The sequence below is a fragment of the Natator depressus genome, chromosome 1 (assembly GCF_965152275.1).
Source record: "Natator depressus isolate rNatDep1 chromosome 1, rNatDep2.hap1, whole genome shotgun sequence".
NCBI lineage: Eukaryota > Metazoa > Chordata > Testudines > Cheloniidae > Natator > Natator depressus.
The window spans coordinates 290,421,819-290,442,625 of record NC_134234.1 but is presented as its reverse complement, the minus strand read 5'-3'; the positions used below and the strand labels follow the sequence as shown (position 1 = coordinate 290,442,625).

Sequence of the window (20,807 nt, the reverse complement as noted above, 5' to 3'; positions counted from 1 at the left end):
AGTTCATCACTACCATAGCCACATCAGAAGTCGGCACTGAGGCAGAAGCACCTCTGCTAAATGATGCAGATAGCAGGGGTGACTCCAGTAGCCTGGTGACCATTATACAAATGAGTACCTAAAACGTCACTGCTGGGAACATCTGCACTGCGGAGATGAAGTCTTAGTCATGGGCACCGAGGCTCAAGTGTAGATGTTTCAATGGCAGTACTGAGGGAAATGAAGACCATGGTTTCAGATGGTGCCATGAGTTCCTGGTGACTAACTGTGCCAAGGCAACAGAGGAACCCAGTCTGGGTTATCAACTGCCTTTTGCCTGAGGGGCATCATATCTTGAGTCATGGTAAGTCTTTTGTCTGTCTTTACTGGGCACCAGGATGGGTGACCATGTGTGTGCTTGATCCTGGAGCGGCGCTGCTTCCAACCGCTTTCAGACAATGACTGGGTAGAGGAGTTCTTGTCTGTCCTGTCAGACTCAGTAATTTTAGATTAAGAAAGTGCCTAGAAGCTTGGTGTAGAGCCACAGCTCAGCAGGGTGCTCATTCAAATAGACTGAGGAAGCAGGACTTTTTAGCCTGGGGCTCTGAAGAGGCCCTCATTAGTGCTCTAAAAGTAGAGCTTAAGATGAGCGTCAGTGGCTTTGTGCATCCTCTTGGAATAGGAACAGACTGAACACTTATCAGGATTCTGTCCCACACCAAGAAGAAACAGCAGAAGAAACACCAAGACTGTCCATCATTAAACAACATAGCTGCCTTTCAAGAAGGACAAGTTTTAAATCCCATGGATTTAGTTTTAGCCATATCAACTAAGTACCAGGTAAACTCCAAATCTAATCTAATTTTTTTTTGAGCCAAATGGTGTAACAAAGTAACTATTAACTAACTATACTAATAAACAATGCTAATTATCCTGACAACTAACAGGTCAGTGCACGGAGTATGTGGACACTGCAACAGTTCTCTCTTGCTGTCAGGAGCAGTAAGAAAGAAGTGAGGGATAACTGGGCCCATTGCTCCCTTTATGTCCTTTCCAGGGGCAAGAGAGTATGAGTGTGGAGAGGGTGGTGCAGTTCAAGTGTATGTAGGGCATGAGCATGGTCCCAACGGACACTGCTGTCTAAAAGAATCTGTTATGGGCACATGCTCACCAGAAGTGGAATCCATGTGGACAATGACTTGAAGCAACAGCCAATGTTCAAATGTCTGCGTCATTTTTTTTTTTTAAGGGTCATTTAATGCTGCAATAACCTTTTCTTTCTCAGCAAGAGCTTTTTCTGCATCTATATGAATTCCATCTTCTTCAGAGTCCGATTCTGGAGATAAGGAATCATGGGTACTATCTTCTTTGTCAAGTTCTTCAAGTATTTTGTCCTAAAAACACAAAATAAATTCACGTGTATAATGTTCATTATAATCCACGACTCCATACAAATTATAACTAGATATCGATAAAGGACAAACTAGACACAGGATTTTTAAAAATACATCTTTCAATTATTACAAATACTACTGGCAGTACTTTGTTTTGTCTTTAACTAAGGTTGCGATCTTGCTCAGCCACAGGGGTTCACTTGTGCAGATCTCTATACAGCATTGAGGCCTAAGAATGTATAGACTTATAATTTTGTAAACTGATTTTGAAATATTCACAAAGGTAATAAAACAACTTCCTGACAACAACACACTAAAAATAGTAAAACTAAGTTATTCTATTTGGGTTCTTATAAAATGCTCATTGTTATTACAGATATTTAAACACTGATAATGGTGCTATGGTTGGTGCTTAGTAACAGCTGTACGTGCAGTATAAAATTGCATAAATTTGAAAATATACACCATAAAATGTTTGAAATACAGAACTATTTTCTGTGACTAGAACACAGCCATACTCCATGAAGTTCACAAAAAACCCTGAACTACCTGAATGTCCACTCTACATCAGGCATTTTAGATTCCTATTCAGGTTTCTCTAAATCAAGAAAGAATTTAAGCACATGCTTTAGTGCTTTCCTGAATTCAGGCCTTAATGAATTGTACAGCTTTTTGCAACAGGGATTGCAATGTATGTTTGGAGACCACTCAATTTGTAATCCGTAATCCAAACCGTAACATTTGAAATTGACAGTGGTATCGTTTTTTCATTATCATTTTTAAAAATGTGTATGTGGCACAATAAGTCATGATTAAATGAAAAGCTTTCACACGCAGTTTTGATTACAAAATCGTGATTTGTTTCACAGTATTACAGTGTATTCACTGCACTTAGTTTTAGTTTATCTCAGTTTACAATTTTGTACTTGGAAAAATTTATTCATATACAAACAAGATGTCTCTCTGCACTTACCATGTTTCATTTAGTATCTGTACAGCCATGCTAAACGCACCACACAGCAAAGAAAAAGTTCACTCTTACAGGGAAATATTTGTCATCCCAAAAACCCACTCCACACCCAACGCTTATTCAAACATTTTAATCGTTGATAACATGCTAAACCTCACATAGATTCTACCCTTTTCTGAAATGTCAATAGAAGTGGGATGAGCTTAGTATTTTAATACTCATTCTACTGAGTATTTTAGTTTTCAGATCAGATTAAAGTTTTAAAAGACCTTAAATACTGGACTCCCATCAGACGAAAGTTAATCAGTTATTTTTAAATATATTTTAAGCATATATCTACCTCAAAGCTACAGAAACATTAAAAAATTGTAATCAAACGTTAATTTTTAAAAATAGCCATCCTCAAATCTCCAGCTTCTGTAAGCTGTTACCTCCTTGGGTAAACCTAACTGTGTAGCATTAGTCAGACATATCCAATGAGAAACCTGAGACTAAAATTCATAAGAGGCATCCTATTGGTATCCTGAAGGTTTCCATTCCTTTTAAACACGATGCTGCTTTCACTTCAGGAACCTAGTTAAGAGACACTACACTAGTAAGACTTCAGCTCCAAAAACTTTCACAGGTTAAATGTGTTTAATTCCAAATAATTAACAGAATGTATGCAGCCTTTACACAACAGCTTAATTCAATACAATTCTTGCATTGGTCTGGATGCTTACAATGTCAATAGCAGCAGAAGCAGCATGAGCTCATGAACTCAGGGTTTGGCAGGTACTTTAAGAAACTATTTTCCGAATATTTTGTTTTAAAAACATGTTCATCACAAAGCTTATTCACACATAATAGTAATAAACTGGGATGCCAAAAATGTTTTAAAAATATGTATACCACCTTCTTTAACCAATACCTCCATAAAAACTTACAATAAAAATGTTAAATACTCACCTCACATGCTCTTCTCCTTCTACTCTGAACTACTACTTGCAGAATTATTTTACATTTAAAATAAAACACTATTTTTAAAACCATTTTTTCTTAATGCCAAAAATTTATGATATGAGCCAGAGCAGGGCGTAATTACTGTGGAATAATTCACACCTAATGTATTTAAAATAAATTATAGTATCCTATTTCACATCTTTTCAAGGACCAAAATGTAAGCTGTTTGGGGCGGGGGTGTTATTTTCTGTTTTTCAATACCTAGTGCAATTGGGAACCAACCTAGCAGGCCTTTAGGCACTAATGAAATATAACATTAAGCAATAGTATCAATTAGGCATGACACATGAGATAAGTATACCATATAACTGGAATAACGTACCACATCAAGCTTTCCCCATGCTTCATAGTCATAAGATTTTATCTTGTTTTTTTTGTTTTCCTCAGTTGTTTTCTTAGAAGGTACTTTAGCTTTGCTCTTCTTCTTTTTCCTATATGCCTCATTTCGAATTGGTGGTAAATTCTAGGTAGAACAACAGTTATTTCAGTGTAGTTTTAACTTAACAGAGAAATAGTTATGAGATTTTTTTTCAGATGAGATAGGATAACATTTACAGTAAAATACTTTTTTTATTTTTTAAAACAAAGGATGATTGAAAACTGCATGTCTTAAAGATGAAGGCAGATTTAAGGCAGTACAGCTTTTGTTACTATCAACACATGACTGGCGTTCTCTTCTGAGAGTCTGTAAACTTTAATGCTCACAAGTATTTTGGAAAACGAAAATCTTTGTAAATAAATGTAAATGAAAGTGCATAAGACCTTATAGTGTCACAATTCTGAGGTAAGATAGGCTCAAGTTTTGTTTTAGATTAGGTTTCCCTAAATCCAAAACATTTTGAAGAAAACTGTTTGTCACCCGGCTTTGTAGGTCCACTCAAATAATGTTCATGTTGATGCTGCTCCACAAGCTGACAAAGATTTTCCTTATGGATAATATAAATCTAACAGGAAGTTTTAAATGCAATATAAAAAATACAAACATTAAGATGTTTACCATGGTTGAACCTCTTTGTGATTATGTAAAACAAGATTCAGTTAATTTTTTGGATTTGAATTTCAGACATAAATAGATGTATAATATTTTGGATAAAAAGGAAAGAAGAGCAAAAAAATCTGTAACATGCATGTTTGACTGGGAAATGTGCTGATTCTGTTAAGTCTCCATGTGTTTTCTTTCCTCTGAAACATAAAACATTTTAAAAGCCAGTGGCACATTTCATACGAATATTAATTATCCATTTGAGTGCAGAGGGTGAAACTCTGTCCTCACTGACATCAATGGGAGTTATGCAATTTATTTCAATGGATCCAGGATTCTACACAAAGTTACACTGCACAGAAAGAAACCATACACCTCCACATATTGTAGTGGTTGTTAAATTCTTTTACAGTTTTATACTGAAGCATCAGTTTACTTGTAGAGGGCCAAATCCTATTTGCCTTACTAATGCAGGGAGCCCTGTGATATCAACAGGACTTCTCAGAAGAGTACATCAAAGAGGATTTCATTATCATCATGTTCCTATTACACCTCTGGTGTTTAGGGCAGTGATGAAGCTCCTCCTGCCTGTTTCTGGCAAGTCTTTCAACGGTTCCCCAGCTGTGCCCCAGGTTTTTCAAGTCGGCTTCCATGTTGTTCCATGTTTTTCAAGTCGGCTTCCATGTTGTTTTCAGGAGGACTCGTTTTTGCTTGCCTTCAGGCGTCCATCTTATTGCTATTCTGGTGATGGAATCAGTTTCCATCCAAAGCACATGACTAATCCATCTCCAGCACCTCCTGGCAATGATGGTGCTCAGATCCTCTTGGCTGCACTGTGTCAGTAGATCTTGGTTTGAGATTGTACTGGACGAAAAGATATGTAGGACTTTTCTGAGGCAGATTGTATGGAATGAAGACAGTTTGGACATGTCATACTTTCTCATTCTCCAGCATTCTGCACTATAAAGTAGTGTTGAAAGTACGCAGCTCTGATAAATCTTAAGTTTGGTTTTGGTGTTGTATTTTGATGATTTGCAGACAGTATTTAAGCTCCTGAAGGTGTTCGTGGCTTTACTGATTTTGTTCCGGATATCCTGGCTTGTTCCACCATCCTGGCTGATGGTGCTGCCAAAGTATGTGAATGTTTCTGCATTGGTGAGAACATAATCCTCTATCCATATAGGTAATGATGAGGCAATATTAAAGGTCATGATATCTGTCTTATTGTGGTAGATTTTCAGTCCAATTTGCTGGCTGAATGCATTGAGTTGAGTGGTTTTTTCTTGTATATAGTGTTGAGTATGTGACAGGAGAGCGACATCATCTGTGAAGTTCACGTCTTCAAGGGATGAGAAGTGTCCATTTAATGCCTCTTGGAATGTCTTCTGTTGTACGCTGCATTACCCAATCGATGGCAATGTGGAAGAGGATTGCAGACATGACACACCCCTGACGTACTCCTGTTTTGACTTCAAAACTGAGCTCACTGTGATCAGCACTGCACGTAAAGTTGAAACAGAAGCTTTTGATGACGCTGATTGTACGGAAAGGATTCCGTATGCCCGCAGAATGCGCCATAGGCTGGTCCTGTAAATGCTATCAAAAGCCTTCTCAAAGTCTATGAAATTTATGTAGAGTTGCTGTTGCCATTCTAAGCACTGTTCTATTATGTTTCGTAGAGTGAAGATGTGGTCTGTGCATCCATGCCCTTTCCGAAAACCAGCTTGCTCTTTTCTGAAAACACTATCAATTGCCTCTGATATTCGCTGGACTATAATCTTACACAATACTTTGCTTGGTACAGATAAAAGTGTGATACCACGCCAGTTATTACGATCACTGAGAGTTCCTTTCTTTCATATCTTCACTATAACCCCATTGCTCCACTCATTTGGCACTTTTTCCCTTTCCCACACTGATGTAAATAGAAGGGCCAGGATACATGCTGCTTATTTAGGATTTACCTTAGACAATTCTGCATTCAAGTTATCCTTGCCAGGAGCTTTCCCATTTTTAAGGATTTGATGGCTTGAATGATCTCTTCCTTAGTTGGGGTGTCTGTGTTGATATCAAGATCTTCTGCCTCCTGGATGTTTGCTTCCTCTTTAGGTGGCTCCCTGTTCATCAATTCTTTGAAATGCTCTGTCCAGCGTATTTCTTGTTCTTTTTCAGTTGTGAGTAGGTGTCCTTTTTTGTTCCTGATAAGAGTGTTTGTTGGTGTCTGCCATTTACCACTGATAAGCCATGTCATTTTGCAGATGGTTCCCTTTTCACCACAAGCAGCTGCATCCTCTGCTTCTGTTGCCAGATTATCAATATAATACTATTTGTCTGCTTTTACAAATTGACCTCCCAGTGTACCTTGCTATACTGCTTGTGGTATTTGTCCTTTAGCTTCTGGGATTTTGTGTCTAAAACTTTTTTCTTCAGGGCTCATCTGGTTTCTATGACATTCCATGTGCTGGGTAAAATCCACTCCTTCCTTCTCTTCTGCCTGTAGCCTACACAGGCATCACTGCTCTGTTTATAAATTGCTATAACTTTGTCCCTCTTCTTGCTGATCTCCTCATCTGCATTCCCCTACTCTTCATTAAGGTCTGCAAGTGCTTGAAACCTGTTCTTTAACTGCAGAATGGAGGCTTTCTGTGCTTCAGGGACTTTAGCTTGTCAATATCATAACGTCTATGTCCCTTGTTCGGTGGACCCATACTTCTCAGTTTTAGCTTGATGGAGCTGTCACAAGGTGATGGTCGCTGCCAACATATGCACTCCTTCTCACTTTCACATCTGTCAGTGAGCGTCCCCATTTGCCATTGATCTTGATATGGTCAATCTGGTTCTTATCTTTGCCATTTGGAGAACACCATGTCAGCTTGTGAATTTCATGATGTTCAAATAGGGTTCAAATAGTTCATTCATATTACAGAAATCAACAAGCCTTTCTCTGTTTTCATTCATGGTGCCATACCCATGTCTTCCCATTGCTCTGTCATTGTTTGTATTGTCCTTACTGACCTTGGCATTCAGGTCTCCCATGATGATAGTTAGGTCGTGACATGGTACTCTCTCAACTCCGTCTGTAGTTTTTTGTGACACCTTAGAGACTAACAAATTTATCAGAGCATAAGCTTTCGTGGGCTGTAGCCCACTTCATTGGATGCATAGAATGGAACATATAGTAAGAAGATAGTGTGTATATATATGTGTGTGTGTGTGAGATAGACCTAGGCCAGTTGGGTACAGCAGAGTAGCCATATTGGGATCCAGGAAGTGGGCAGGCTTTGCCCGCCCACTGCTAAAGGATCCCCCCAGCCTAAGGTCCTGATCCTGGTCCACAGGACCTGGAAAACCAAATAATTACGGTGGACAACTAATGAACAACAGGGACAGGAGTGCGGTCAAAGGGTCAAACAAAGAGAACCGGACGGGGACACCGAGCAGAGAACCCCGGACAGCGCCCACTGCTCCTCAAAGGCATCAAGGGAGTCAGTGGACGCCGCCCAGAAGAACTCTGCCCGGAGATGTGAACAGACGGAGGATTGGAAATAGGCCCCACAGTCACAGGAGACTCCATCGGCCAACCTCCTCACCCTGGTTTTATAGATGGCCACTTTAGCCAGGGCCAGGAGGAGGCTGACCAGGAGGTCCTGTGACTTAGTGGGGCCACGGACAGCCTGTAGTGCAAGGTAGAATTTGGCCCAGCATAAATAAATTCTTTAAACATACAGCAGGGTAGCATTGCATGTACTTTGATCATACATGTTGCTGGTGAGGAAAAAAAAGGGGGGGTTTAGGAGATACTGATCCTTAGTCTTTATGAAATATCCTTGAGGAGCAGCAGTAATGTATCCCTAGAACATTAAAATGAGAATCACTTTGGATCTTAATCTGTGCAAAGAAAAACAAAACTAAATAATAAATTATTAAACAAATACCACCATTTTTTATTAATAGCTGTGTTAATATTGAGATTGGACTCTTGAATTTACCTCTTCTGGGGCACCACTCTGTTTCATCAATTCAGAATCCATCTGCTTAATATCTTTTTCCCAGCTTTCTAATTCTCTCACAAAATCATGCAGCTCTTCAGCATTTTGCTTCATTTGCAGCTGTAGCTCTAGTGCTTTATTCAGTGAAGTCATTGTTACCTGTTGAATTTGGGGAAAAACAGGTTTTTGATGAGAATCAAAAGCAATTATTGAAAAAACTAGTTTCTGTAAAATGAAAAAAAAATCATGCCTGAACTCGACAGAATTACTTTGCATGGATGACTGAATCTTCCCACCAGTATGAGCAAAGACATTGTAGGAAAAAGTAAGGAAATGAGAAGAGAACAAGTTACTAAAATGAAGGAAAGTTATAACTTTTCTGACATATTGAAACATCTGAAAAGAAACAAGTCTTGTTTTTCGTTATTGTGGATAAGGTGTATCACCTCTTTAAGGAGCAAGTCAAGGAAGTATCCAGAAGGTGACAACTATGTGATCTTGTATTAAAGGAAATATGCCTTCAATAATTTTTCAAAATGTTGTAATCACACAATCTTATGTGAAAAAACAAGGAAATTGGCTTCTTAAAGTTAACATTTAACAAAAAATCTGCAACTATAAAAAGTACTCATTCTATAGATCAGAGGTGGGCAAACTACGGCCCAGGGGCCACATCCGGCCCTTCAGATGTTTTAATCCAGCCTTCGAGCTCCTGCCAGGAAGCGGGGTCTGGCTTCAGCGCTCCAGCCAGGGATCAGGGTCGGGGGCTTGCCCTGCTCTGCGCGTCCCATGGCTCCATGCAGCTCCCGAGAAGCAGGTGTGTGTCCCCACTCCGGCTCCTATGTGTAGTGGCAGTCAGGAGCTCCGCACGCTGCCCCTGTCCCAAGCGCGGCCCCCTCAACTCCCATTGACTGGGAACCAAGGCCAGTGGGAGATGCAGGGATGGTGCCTGCGGATGGGGCCTCTCTCCACTATTCCAATCACTATTTTGTATATTACCATTATGTCCCCTGTTATTTTTATACTTTCTCAATTAGATACTACTAATCTCTTTACTCTTGCCACACCTTAAAGTTTTCAGAGTCCTAGACTCCTATTTCTCGTATATCTGTTTTGAGACAGGATGACCAGAATTTAACATTAGATAGCCTTACCTAAAATAAAGATAATATTTTCATGATCACTAACCCACATTCTTTATACAGTGTAACTTTTTGCTTGTTTTTGACTACTGCTGCACACTGAACAGATGCTCTCCTTGAACTATCCTGAATGATGCCATGGTCATTTTACTAAATCGTTGCAATGAATTTAGAACGTAGGAATTGCAGCATTGGATCAGACCAGTGGTCTCGTATCCTGTCTCCAGTGGCTGGCAACAGATGCTTCAGAGGAACTGCAAGAAACCCAGTAATAGACAGATGTGGGATAATCTGTCTTCCATGAAGGTCTCATCCTAATTTGTAAAAATTAGAAATTGTTTCAAACCTTTACAAATGAAGTTTTATATCCCTACTTATTTTTTTGGTAACCATTAACTATAACAACTCTGGCTATTCTTACTATCTATATAAATATCTTTGAATCCTGCTAATTTCTTGGCCTCACTGACATCCTGTTACAATGAGTTCTATAATCTAATTATGTGTTATTTGAAAAAAATATTAGTATTGAATTTGGCACTCTTCTGTTTCTCTTATTCTTGCTATTCTATAGCCTGTTCCTTATGCTTCCGAACATCTTGTTTGTTTTTTTGCAAATGAGCAGAGGTCTTCATTGAGTTGAGCACACCAATGCTCAGGTCCCTTTCCAGCACTGATCCTGTTAATTTAGAACCCTGTAAAGTGCATGTTTAAGAGTTTGGAGGATAGGGACCTAAGCAAAGACCTTGGAATTCCATTGCATACTAAAGTCTCTCTATTCATACCTCTCAACCTGTGGAGGATAATAAGAGATATTAATTAGGGAAGCCTTTAACCAGGTGAACAAGGTAAGGATCCTTTCTGAACAAATTATGATATTTTGGCATAGGATTCCTCAAGCATGTGATAAAAAGACATGCTGCTAAAATTAACATATACAGTTACATACATATGGGAAGTGGGGAGGAAAGGATGGTCTATGGTAGACCAATCACTGGATTGGGAGTGTCATAGACTTTAATGTCAGAAGGGACCATCCTGATCTTCAGTCTGACCTCCTGCACGTTGCAGGACACAGAACCTCACCCATCTACTGAGTTACTCTGGCTGAGTTACTGAAATTCTCAAATCATGGTTTAAAGACTTAAAGTTACAGAGTTACAGTAACTAGTTACTAGTTCAAACCTGCAAGTGACCTGTACCCCATGCTGCAGATGAGCCAGGGGAAAATTCCCAACCTCAAATATGGCAATCAGTTAGACTCTGAGCATATGGGCAAGACCCATCAGGCAGATACCTGGAAAGAATTACCTGTAGTAACTCGGAGCCCACCTCATCTAGTGTCCCATCTCCAGCCATTGGGGATTTTTGCTATTAGCAGTTGCCCATTGGCCACACACCATTGTAGGCAGTCCTCTCATACCAGCCCCTCCATAAACTTATCAAGCTCAGTCTTGAAACCAGTTAGGTTTTTTCCCCCCACTGTTCCCCTTGGAAGGCTGTTCCAGAACTTCACTCCTCTGGTGGTTAGAAACCTTTGCCTAATTTGAAGCCTAAACTTGTTGATGGCGAGTTTATATCTATTTGTTCTTGTGTCCACATTGGCCCTTAATTAAAATAACTCCTCTCCCTCCGTTATCTAGTCAGGACACTTAGATTCAATTCACAGCTCTGCCACAGACTTCCTGTGCAATCTTGGGCAAGTCACTTACACCCCGATCCACAAAGGCACTTGAGTGCCTAAACCTAAATTCAGGCACTTAAAATTCAGCTTTAGGCACCTAAAACCCAGTTTTAAACTTCACCATGATTCACAAAATTCCCACCAAACCCCACAGGCACCTAAACTTACTTGGTGCATAAGTTTACAGGTTACCTCTGCATCTTAATTCCTGCCTCTGGGAACTTACACTGCTGCCTCACTCCAGGCATCTCGATGCCTAACGCCAGAGTGATGCACAAACTGGGAGAAGATAGGTATTCATTTGCCTATCTTGTGTGCAGAACCCAATCCGGTAGATGGACTGTGGGTACCTATCAGATCAGGTCCCATTCAAAATCTGCTCAAAGGAGGAGTTGTCTTCCAATATTTAGCGCAGTGGTCACCTGGGATGTGGACGATTCAGGTTCAATTCCCCCCTCTGCCTGATTGGCAGGAAGGATCTGAAATCTCAGGAAGGGGCTCTAATCACTGAGCAATGGGATATTTTGATGTGAGGTGTGATGCTGTATGCAAGCCACATACTAAAGGATATAAAAGGCAGCTGTATCGTCTCCATTTTATCTTCAATCCTGCTTCTTGCCTCTGGAGTAAGTTCTATGCAAACTGAAGTTCTGAACAAAGGACTGAATGACTCAGCCAAGCTTTGGATGTGTTCCAGGCAGGAATGTAAATATCATTTTAAAAAGTACCCATTTAAACAATAAAAATTGTATCATTTAACCGGTTAACCAATTTGGACCTCACAATGCTTACAATGGCATGTCTCCCCTCTCCCTTGTCCTGGACAGATGGGGAAGGACAGCTGAGCTCATACTGGGGGTGACACAACAGGCATAGCCAGGAGAGCTTAGGGCAGTAGAGAGGGCCCTGCACCCGCTTGCACCCTCAGTACCCAGGAAAAGGGAGAGGAGCCCCAGGTACTTAGTTTGTGCTGATGTGGCCTCCACAGATGCTCAATGCCACCCCAGCAGCAGCTTCCTTTCCCTTCAATAATCAGCTGAAACTGCAGCACCAATCAGCGCGCCATCCCCTCCGCAGCCAAACCCCTTCCAGTGGCACAGGCGGGAGGCCAGGGACTACTTTATCCCCCAACGGGGCCTGCAGCCCCACCCTAAATGTGCTCCCCCTGCCTGGCTGGCCATTCCCTGCGAAGCCCCCGGACTGGTAGTTTGCTCATCCTGCTTCCCTGCGCTGCCAGGCATTTCCTGGTCTAGCGAGTAGTATCCTTCCGCCAGGGTCGTCACCCCTGGGTCTGTGCAAGTATTTCTCCTCAGGTCTGTGGGGCTGGAGGGACTTTTTTTTTTTTAATATCGTTAATATCGACTCGGCCCCTTTAAGAAGGGGCTGGGCTCCCAGTGATCTCTTGTGATGCCTGCTCCTTCCTGGTGCCATAATCCACCTCTTGCAGTGTCCCAAAATGGCACCTCTACTGCAGAAGAACCTGTTGGAGATCTGCACGCAGGCCCTGCCCCCAGTAAGGACTTCTACCAGCTGATCGGAAGGAGGTGGATGAACGGTAAGACTAATATGTATTGGTATACCGTTTAACAGTTTAATATTTTACATCCATAGTTCCACAGGGTCTTTCAAGCCAGCAAACTTACCAATATTGCTAAGAACCTGATTATGGACTATGAATTCTTATGCATGTATCTGACTACTTGAACCATTTAGCAACTCTCTTCTTGTTCTTTTCCTTTTCTTTTCTAATAAACCTTTAGTTTTAGATACTAAAAGATTGCTTGGCAACATGGTATTGTGGGTAAGATCCAAACTAAAATTGGCCTGGTAATGGCCCTTTGCGGTTCAGAAGAACATTTTGTATAGTGAGCAGTTTTTTAAAATAACTCCTCACCTTATTGGAATGCAATAAAGGGAGCTGTGTGATTTCTTTTTTCCCCACACTGGTTATCAAGAAGCTGAAATCAGAACAGTTTGATTGGGGAGTCTAATGTCAGTGTTAACCACCAGTTCTGAGAGCATCTGCTCTCCTTTTCGCAGCCTTCCCCGACTTTGGCATTTTCAGTGAGGACTACCATAGGCACCCCGGGTCACATAAAGCACCCTCAATCTGCCCTGTGGTAGTTGCTCAGCTTTGGATAAATACTTAAATAATCATTTGGAGCAGGGAGGCTGGACCTGAGGTCTCCTGGGGTGCCCTAACCACCAGTTTACAGAGTCAGTCCATTTTCTCTGTGGCCCAATGGCTATTTAAGCATTGATTCGAAGTGGAGCAGCATCAACAGAGAAGACTAAGAGCACTCCTCTGATTACTCCAAGAGATGGGTTCCTGACTATAGATCGCTAACTGGGCAGTGAGGAGGCACCTGTCTCTAACTGAGCCACCTACCCCTTTGAGAACAACTAAGCTTAGGACACACACACCCCTGGCTATGTTATGCAAGCTTCACCTTCCTAGCATGCTGGCTTTGTAGCTCAGTGGCTCTCAACTTTTTCTAAACAACCGTACCCCCTTCAGGAGTCTGATTTGTCTTGCGTAACCCAAGTTTCAACTCACTTAAAAACTACTTGCTTACAAAATCAGACAGAAAAATACAAAACTGTCACAGCACGCTACTACTGAAAAATTGCATACTTTCTCATTTTTATCATATAATTATAAAATAAATCAACTGGAATATAAATATAATACTTATATTTCAGTACATAGTATACAGAGCAGTATAAACAAGTCATTTACTTTGTAGTTACATCACTAGTGCTTTTTATGTAGCCTCTTGAAAAAATAGTCAAATCTCTAGAGGAGTTGATGTAACCCCATGGAAGACCTCTGCATACCCTGGGAGGTACATGTACCCCGGTTGACAAGCACTGGTGTAGATCACAGTTTAAGGTGCCTAACTCTTCAATGCATGGTAGCGGCGTCTCAGCACCTGACTCAGGCTCAGTGGATCCCAGGGCTGTTCCTAGGATGCTCGGTGTTGCAGGGCCGGTGCAAGGATATTTTGCGCTCTAGGCGAAACGTCCACCTTGCGCCCTGCGCCCCCCCTTTCCCCGGAGCATCGCTTATTAAAATCTTTCAAAAATGAATACTGCATAATGTGGCATTGTTCATTAGAATTAATACACGTTCGGCTTGAAAATTTATTGATTTCATTATTTAGTCTACATATTTAATCAAAATAAATTAATAACCTGACAGTGTTGACATTATTATTGTTTTCACTTTGCACAAAATAGCATGGATCTTAAAATAAATCACATACATTAAACACAATATACTGTCACAGAGTAACACGTTATAATTTAGAATTTATTTTTCCACACTTTCAGTTTAGCAAATTTAGAAACAAGTTCCTCCAAGTCAATGCTGCGAGCAATGTCATGTTCTATTGACAAGGTAGATAGCCCAACAAGTCTTTGTTGCAACACTGATGTTCTCATATATGTTTTTATCAACTTGAGCTTCGAGAAGCTTCGCTCACCACTGGCCACAGAAACTGGGAGAGTCAAGAGGATGCGAAGAGCAGTAACTGTGCTGGGGACACTATCTGTCAGCTTATTTTTCCAAAGGAACTTCTATACATCTTGTGGTGATGCAGTCTTTTGGACTCGTCTTGTAATAGCTTGCAATTCATTGCACAAGTCAAAGGCATCAATATCTTTGGATTCACCATGTTGCAAAGCTTGCTCCAGATTCAAGCAATGTTCCATAATTTGCTTTGGTCTTGTATTTTGCAAACTGTAAACATCATATAGGAAGCCAAATACTGAACTAATTTGCTGCATCAATGTTAATCTTTCTTCAACTGAATGTACTGTTGTGTTGATGACTGCAAAGTAAAAGTTCACTTTGAATTTTTCTTTTGGATTATAAATAGGTTTGTCATCTGCTTCATATGTGAACTGCTTCCTCTTTTTTCTAATACAGATTGTATCTGGTTCAAAAAGTGCCAGTACATCCAACTCCTCCGCAAGTTCACCTGCATCTACCAATGTTTTCTCAAAGTCTGTGTCAATTCTGTGGCCTACAAGAAACTTCTTGATTTCTCCAAGTTGATTAATGGCGTCACTTATGTCACATTCTTTCGCCTGAAGTTGTTTGCTAATCATGTTGATCTCAAACAATATGTCATACCACACAACAAGAGAAACAAGAAACTTGAAACTAGAAATGGCTTTTGCAAGATCCTTTGCATCAACTTGTGACATATTGCCAGATGATCCAGTTAGAGTAGTGTCATCATAGATCTCTAGCAGAGCATCATAGATGTCACCAAGCTGATAGCAAAGAGGTTTCAAGGCATCAATTCGACTTTCCCATCTTGTTTCACTCAATGGTTTAACTGTGAGATTAGATACGTGGTGTGTTAGAACTTCCCAGCGACGTGTAGAAGCGGAGGAATATACATAAACACGTTGTACTAAATCAAAGAAGGCAGTTGCCTCCAAACAACACTTTGCAGCATCACTAACAACCACATTCAATGAATGTGCACTGCAAGGAATGAAAAAGGCTCGTGGATTAATATCCAAAATTATTTGCTGGACACCATTTTCTTTCCCTTTCATATTGCTCCCATTGTCGTAGCCTTGACCACGCAAGTTTTCTATAGGCAGTGACATCTCTTCTAACTGATGAAGAATAGTTTCTGTCATACCAGCTCCAGTTGTCTCCATAAGCGACACAAATCCCAAGAAGTGTTCCTTTATGCATACTGATTCAGTCTCATTCTCTGTCTCTGAAGTCGGCCTATCCACAAACCAAATGATCATGGTCATTTGTTCAACATGGCCTGCATCTGGTGTACAATCTAGAATGATTGAAAAGTATTTTGCAGCACGAGCAGATGTTAGGATTTTTTGTTTGATGGCATTGGATAGAAGCTGAATAAGCTCATTCTGTATGCCTTTCCCTAGGTAATGTACATGCATCTCCTCGTCCTTAATCCTGCGAAGATGCTCATCCATAAGCGGGTCAAACAAAGCTAGATATTCGACAAATTTGAGGACGTTCCCATTACCAGAAGTGTGCAGGTTTTTTTGTGTTCCCTGAAAGGCCAGGTGTTGTATACCAAGAACTCTAACCAAAGCAATCAGACGTTTTAATATTTGCTGCCAATACTTTTCTTCTTGCTTAAAGAAGCACAAATGTTCTTCATCAATTGTTCTCTCGTATTTCAATCACAGTTCAAGTTCCTTCCATGTTTGAACATTTGTCAAATATTGACTACTTTTCTTGTGCTCTGAAAGAATTGCAGACATATTTTTCCAATCCCTTGAGCCTTTTCCAGAAAGAGATGATGTGCCAATAGTACAACTGGCAAACAACTTGCAGCAGAAGCAAAAGCAGAATCATTTGATGTGGAATACTGCAGCCACTGATGGTGCATTTCTTCTCCATTAACAAGCCTACGTTTGAAATGAATTGTCGAGAATTTTCTTTGCTTACTATCTTTGGGAAAATCGAACTGCTGAACTTGTTCCAGCTCATGTTCCACCAAAATTTGTCTGACTTGATCATCGCATTTGGCCCAAGTAGCAGGATCACTAAAGCTCAAATTCAAACAAGTGACATTTTCGCTTTCACGTTCTTCCAAGTTTTGATCCTCATGTGTTTCATATGATTCGTCTTCAATATTCAGATTATGTTCTTCAAACTCTTCTTTAACTTGTGAAACTGTCATCCCGACCTCCATCTCTGCTTGATCCTTTGGCATTGGACTATCTTCATCTCTGGCCAGTGGACGTAGATACCTCAGAAACGAACCTTCTTGCTTTCTTCTTTTTGCTTATCAGCCTTCTGCTTACAAAACTGTGCCCCAGACAATTTTTCTCTATCTGCCATGAGGCTGTATCAACTGAAACCGAAAAAAATGAAATTTTATTCATAGAATCATAGAATATCAGGGTTGGAAGGGACCTCAGGAGGTCATCTAGTCCAACCCCCTGCTCAAAGCAGGACCAATCCCCAATCAAATCATCCCAGCCAAGGCTTTGTCAAGCCTGACCTTAAAAACTTCCAAGGAAGGAGATTCTACCACCTCCTTAGGTAACGCATTCCAGTGTTTCACCACCCTCCTAGTGAAAAAGTTTTTCCTAATATCCAACCTAAACCTCCCCCACTGCAACTTGAGACCATTACTCCTTGTCCTGTCCTCTTCTACCACTGAGAATAGTCTAGAACCATCCTCTCTGGAACCACCTCTCAGGTAGTTGAAAGCAGCTATCAAATCCCCCCTCATTCTTCTCTTCCGCAGACTAAAAATCCCAGTTCCCTCAGCCTCTCCTCATAAGTCATGTGTTCCAGACCCCTCATCATTTTTGTTGCCCTTCGCTGGACTCTCTCCAATTTATCCACATCCTTCTTGTAGTGTGGGGCCCAAAACTGGACACAGTACTCCAGATGAGGCCTCACCAATGTCGAACAGAGGGGAACGATCACGTCCCTCGATCTGCTCGCTATGCCCCTACTTATACATCCCAAAATGCCATTGGCCTTCTTGGCAACAAGGGCACACTGCTGACTCATATCCAGCTTCTCGTCCACTGTCACCCCTAGGTCCTTTTCCGCAGAACTGCTGCCTAGCCATTCGGTCCCTAGTCTGTAGCTGTGCATTGGGTTCTTCCGTCCTAAGTGCAGGACCCTGCACTTATCCTTATTGAACCTCATCAGGTTTCTTTTGGCCCAATCCTCCAATTTGTCTAGGTCCCTCTGTATCCTATCTACCACTCCTCCCAGTTTAGTATCATCCGCAAATTTGCTGAGAGTGCAATCCACACCATCCTCCAGATCATTTATGAAGATATTGAACAAAACCGGCCCCAGGACCGACCCCTGGGGCACTCCACTTGACACCAGCTGCCAACTAGACATGGAGCCATTGATCACTACCTGTTGAGCCCGACAATCTAGCCAACTTTCTACCCACCTTTTAGTACATTCATCCAGCCCATACTTCTTTAACTTGCTGACAAGAATACTGTGGGAGACCGTGTCAAAAGCTTTGCTAAAGTCAAGAAACAATACATCCACTGCTTTCCCTTCATCCACAGAATCAGTAATCTCATCATAGAAGGCGATTAGATTAGTCAGGCATGACCTTCCCTTGGTGAATCCATGCTGACTGTTCCTGATCACTTTACTCTCGTGTAAGTGCTTCAGGATTGATTCCTTGAGGACCTGCTCCATGATTTTTCCAGGGACTGAGGTGAGGCTGACTGGCCTGTAGTTCCCAGGATCCTCCTTCTTCCCTTTTTTAAAGATTGGCACTACATTAGCCTTTTTCCAGTCATCCGGGACTTCCCCCGTTCGCCACGAGTTTTCAAAGATAATGGCCAATGGCTCTGCAATCACATCCGCCAATTCCTTTAGCACTCTCGGATGCAACTCGTCCGGCCCCATGGACTTGTGCACGTCCAGCTTTTCTAAATAGTCCCTAACCACCTCTTTCTCCGCAGAGGGCTGGCCATCTACTCCCCATGTTGCGATGCCCAGCGCAGCAGTCTGGGAGCTGTCCTTGTTAATGAAGACAAAGGCAAAAAAAGCATTGAGCACATTAGCTTTTTCCACATCCTCTGTCACTAGGTTGCCTCCCTCATTCAGTAAGGGGCCCACACTTTCCTTGGCTTTCTTCTTGTTGCTAACATACCTGAAGAAACCCTTCTTGTTACTCTTGACATTTCTTGCTAGCTGCAGCTCCAGGTGCGATTTGGCCCTCCTGATTTCATTCCTACATGCCCGAGCAATATTTTTATACTCTTCTCTGGTCATATGTCCAACCTTCCACTTCTTGTAAGCTTCTTTTTTATGTTTAAGATCCGCTAGGATTTCACCATTAAGCCAAGCTGGTCGCCTGCCATATTTACTATTCTTTCGACTCATCGGGATGGATTGTCCCTGTAACCTCAACAGGGATTCCTTGAAATACAGCCAGCTCTCCTGGACTCCTTTCCCCTTCATGTTAGTCCCCCAGGGGATCCTACCCATCCGCTCCCTGAGGGAGTCGAAGTCTGCTTTCCTGAAGTCCAGGGTCCGTATCCTGCTGCTATCAGGATATTCCTATCAGGATAGGATATTCCTATCAGTTCTTTTTCTTGTTCACTATTAAAAGTAAAGGATAGAGAACATGTCACTTACCAACTATGAGTCACTCTTTGAATTTCATCAAGGGGTTAAGTGGGGAAGAGACGCACACTGGGTTCAGTCAGTGATGGTTCGAGTTTGGCCGGGAGGAGAAGGGAAGCAGAGTGGGTTTGGGTCAGTGGGGGATTGGGTTTGGCTGGGGAGCGGAAGGGAAGCAGACCAGGTTGAGTCAGTGGGGTATCAGGTTAGGCGGGGAAGGGAAGCAGACTGGGTTTGGTCAGTGGGGGTTCGGGTTTGGCTGGGGAGTGCAAGCGGAGTAGACCTGGTTTGGTCACCTGGAAAATTGGGTTTGGCTGGGGAGGGGGGATAGGGTGCAATTTGGGTTTGGCCAGGGGGCGGTGTAGGATTCAAAGAGCCATAAGGTGAAATTGGCGCTCTCCTCTCCAGTCCCTGACATGCAGCAGCAGGCCAAGTGCACTTGCAACAGGGCAATAGGAGCGTGTCGCCTGCTTTGCCTTCACAAGTCCGTCCTGCTCCTGGGCTGGGGATTTGAATGCTGGGCTCTTGCTCCGGCAGCAGGGGCGTGGGGCAGGCAGGATAATGTATCTACCAACACAGCAATCTGTAGAATTATCGATTCACAATCAAAGGACTTCACTGGATTTCTAAATGGCAGCAGTCGGAGATCAATTCATTGGGAGCATGGTTTTTATCACCTGCCTACAGTCTGCAATCTAATCAAAGGACTTCACTAACCACTGGCTTTCTAAAAGGCAAGAGAGCAATTCATTGGGAGTGTGGTTCTTTTACGTCCTCCCTACCATCTGCAATCTGCTGCCAGCCTCTTGATTGATATGTGGGCCTACTTTTGGGGACCACTTTTTGGCACCCCCAAATCTTGGCCCCCTAGGCAGCTGCCTAGTTTGCCTAGTGGTTGCACCAGCCCTGCGCCTAAGTGCCTTCGTTGACCCCAGACCTTACTCTCTCCCTGCCTCAGTTCCCCATCTACGGACTGGGCCAGCAGCGCTGTTCACAGTCCACTGGTGCCCCCAGGGGCTCAGGCGCTGCCCTGATGAGGGCGAGGAAAGGGACGGCAGAGGCGGGACAGGCTAGGGTCCCTGGCGCCTCACATGCCCCCAGCCGTTGCAGCCGCTCTCTGGCGGTGCGGAAGCAAACGTGACTGCTCGGGCTCATCCCCCGACAGGTGCCCCCTCCCCCCCGGCCAGGAGACCAGGGACCCAGCCTCCCCGCCCCCGGACAGGTTGAAACCGCCGCCCCGCGCTCTCCAGACCCCACCTTGCGCCGGGTGCCGCCTCCTCCTGCCGCCGCTAGCGCCGCCAACCGCGGCCGGCGCTTCCCAGAGTGCACCGCGGCTGGGGCTGGAAACAGAGTCACCCGCGCTCCGCGTGACGGGGCCTTGGCCCAGCTGCCGCCCGCACCCCGCCCCGCGCAGCGCCGCTCCGCGACCACTCACCCCGAGCGACTGTTGCCGCTGGTGTCATGGCTGCCAGCGCCGCCCCTCGGCTCGCAGCACGTGGTGCGCAGCCGCCCCGGTGATTGGCGGGGAGGGGCCGGAGTT

At 42.8% G+C, this 20,807-nt stretch overlaps 2 protein-coding genes across 3 annotated transcripts in view; both read right to left on the bottom strand.

Annotated features, from left to right (window-relative positions):
* The window catches only part of RPAP3 (RNA polymerase II associated protein 3), a 49,065-nt gene extending 28,259 nt beyond the window's left edge, over positions 1 to 20,806 (bottom strand). The window contains exons 1-4 of one of the 2 annotated variants that reach the window (XM_074942153.1): positions 20,703 to 20,806; positions 8,317 to 8,475; positions 3,668 to 3,808; positions 1,251 to 1,373 (exon numbers count right to left, since the gene is read on the bottom strand). In XM_074942153.1, the coding sequence (XP_074798254.1) occupies positions 1,251 to 1,373; positions 3,668 to 3,808; positions 8,317 to 8,469 (417 nt within the window). In that variant the 5' untranslated portion in view covers positions 8,470 to 8,475; positions 20,703 to 20,806. The other variant, XM_074942154.1, reaches the window with a different exon arrangement.
* On the bottom strand, positions 14,555 to 18,194 carry LOC141986825 (zinc finger MYM-type protein 1-like). The gene is made up of 2 exons (XM_074951799.1): positions 18,075 to 18,194; positions 14,555 to 17,003 (listed from the first exon to the last, which is right to left on the bottom strand). Exon 2 carries the CDS (start codon positions 16,111 to 16,113, stop codon positions 14,722 to 14,724), a length of 1,392 nt encoding a protein of 463 aa, XP_074807900.1. The 5' UTR covers positions 16,114 to 17,003; positions 18,075 to 18,194; the 3' UTR covers positions 14,555 to 14,721.
* Position 20,807: the final 1 nt, after the last annotated feature.

Coding starts and splice junctions, on each gene's coding strand:
- LOC141986825 (XM_074951799.1), bottom strand. CDS start 16,113: ATGGATGAGCATCTTCGCAGGATTAAGGACGAGGAGATGCATGTACAT.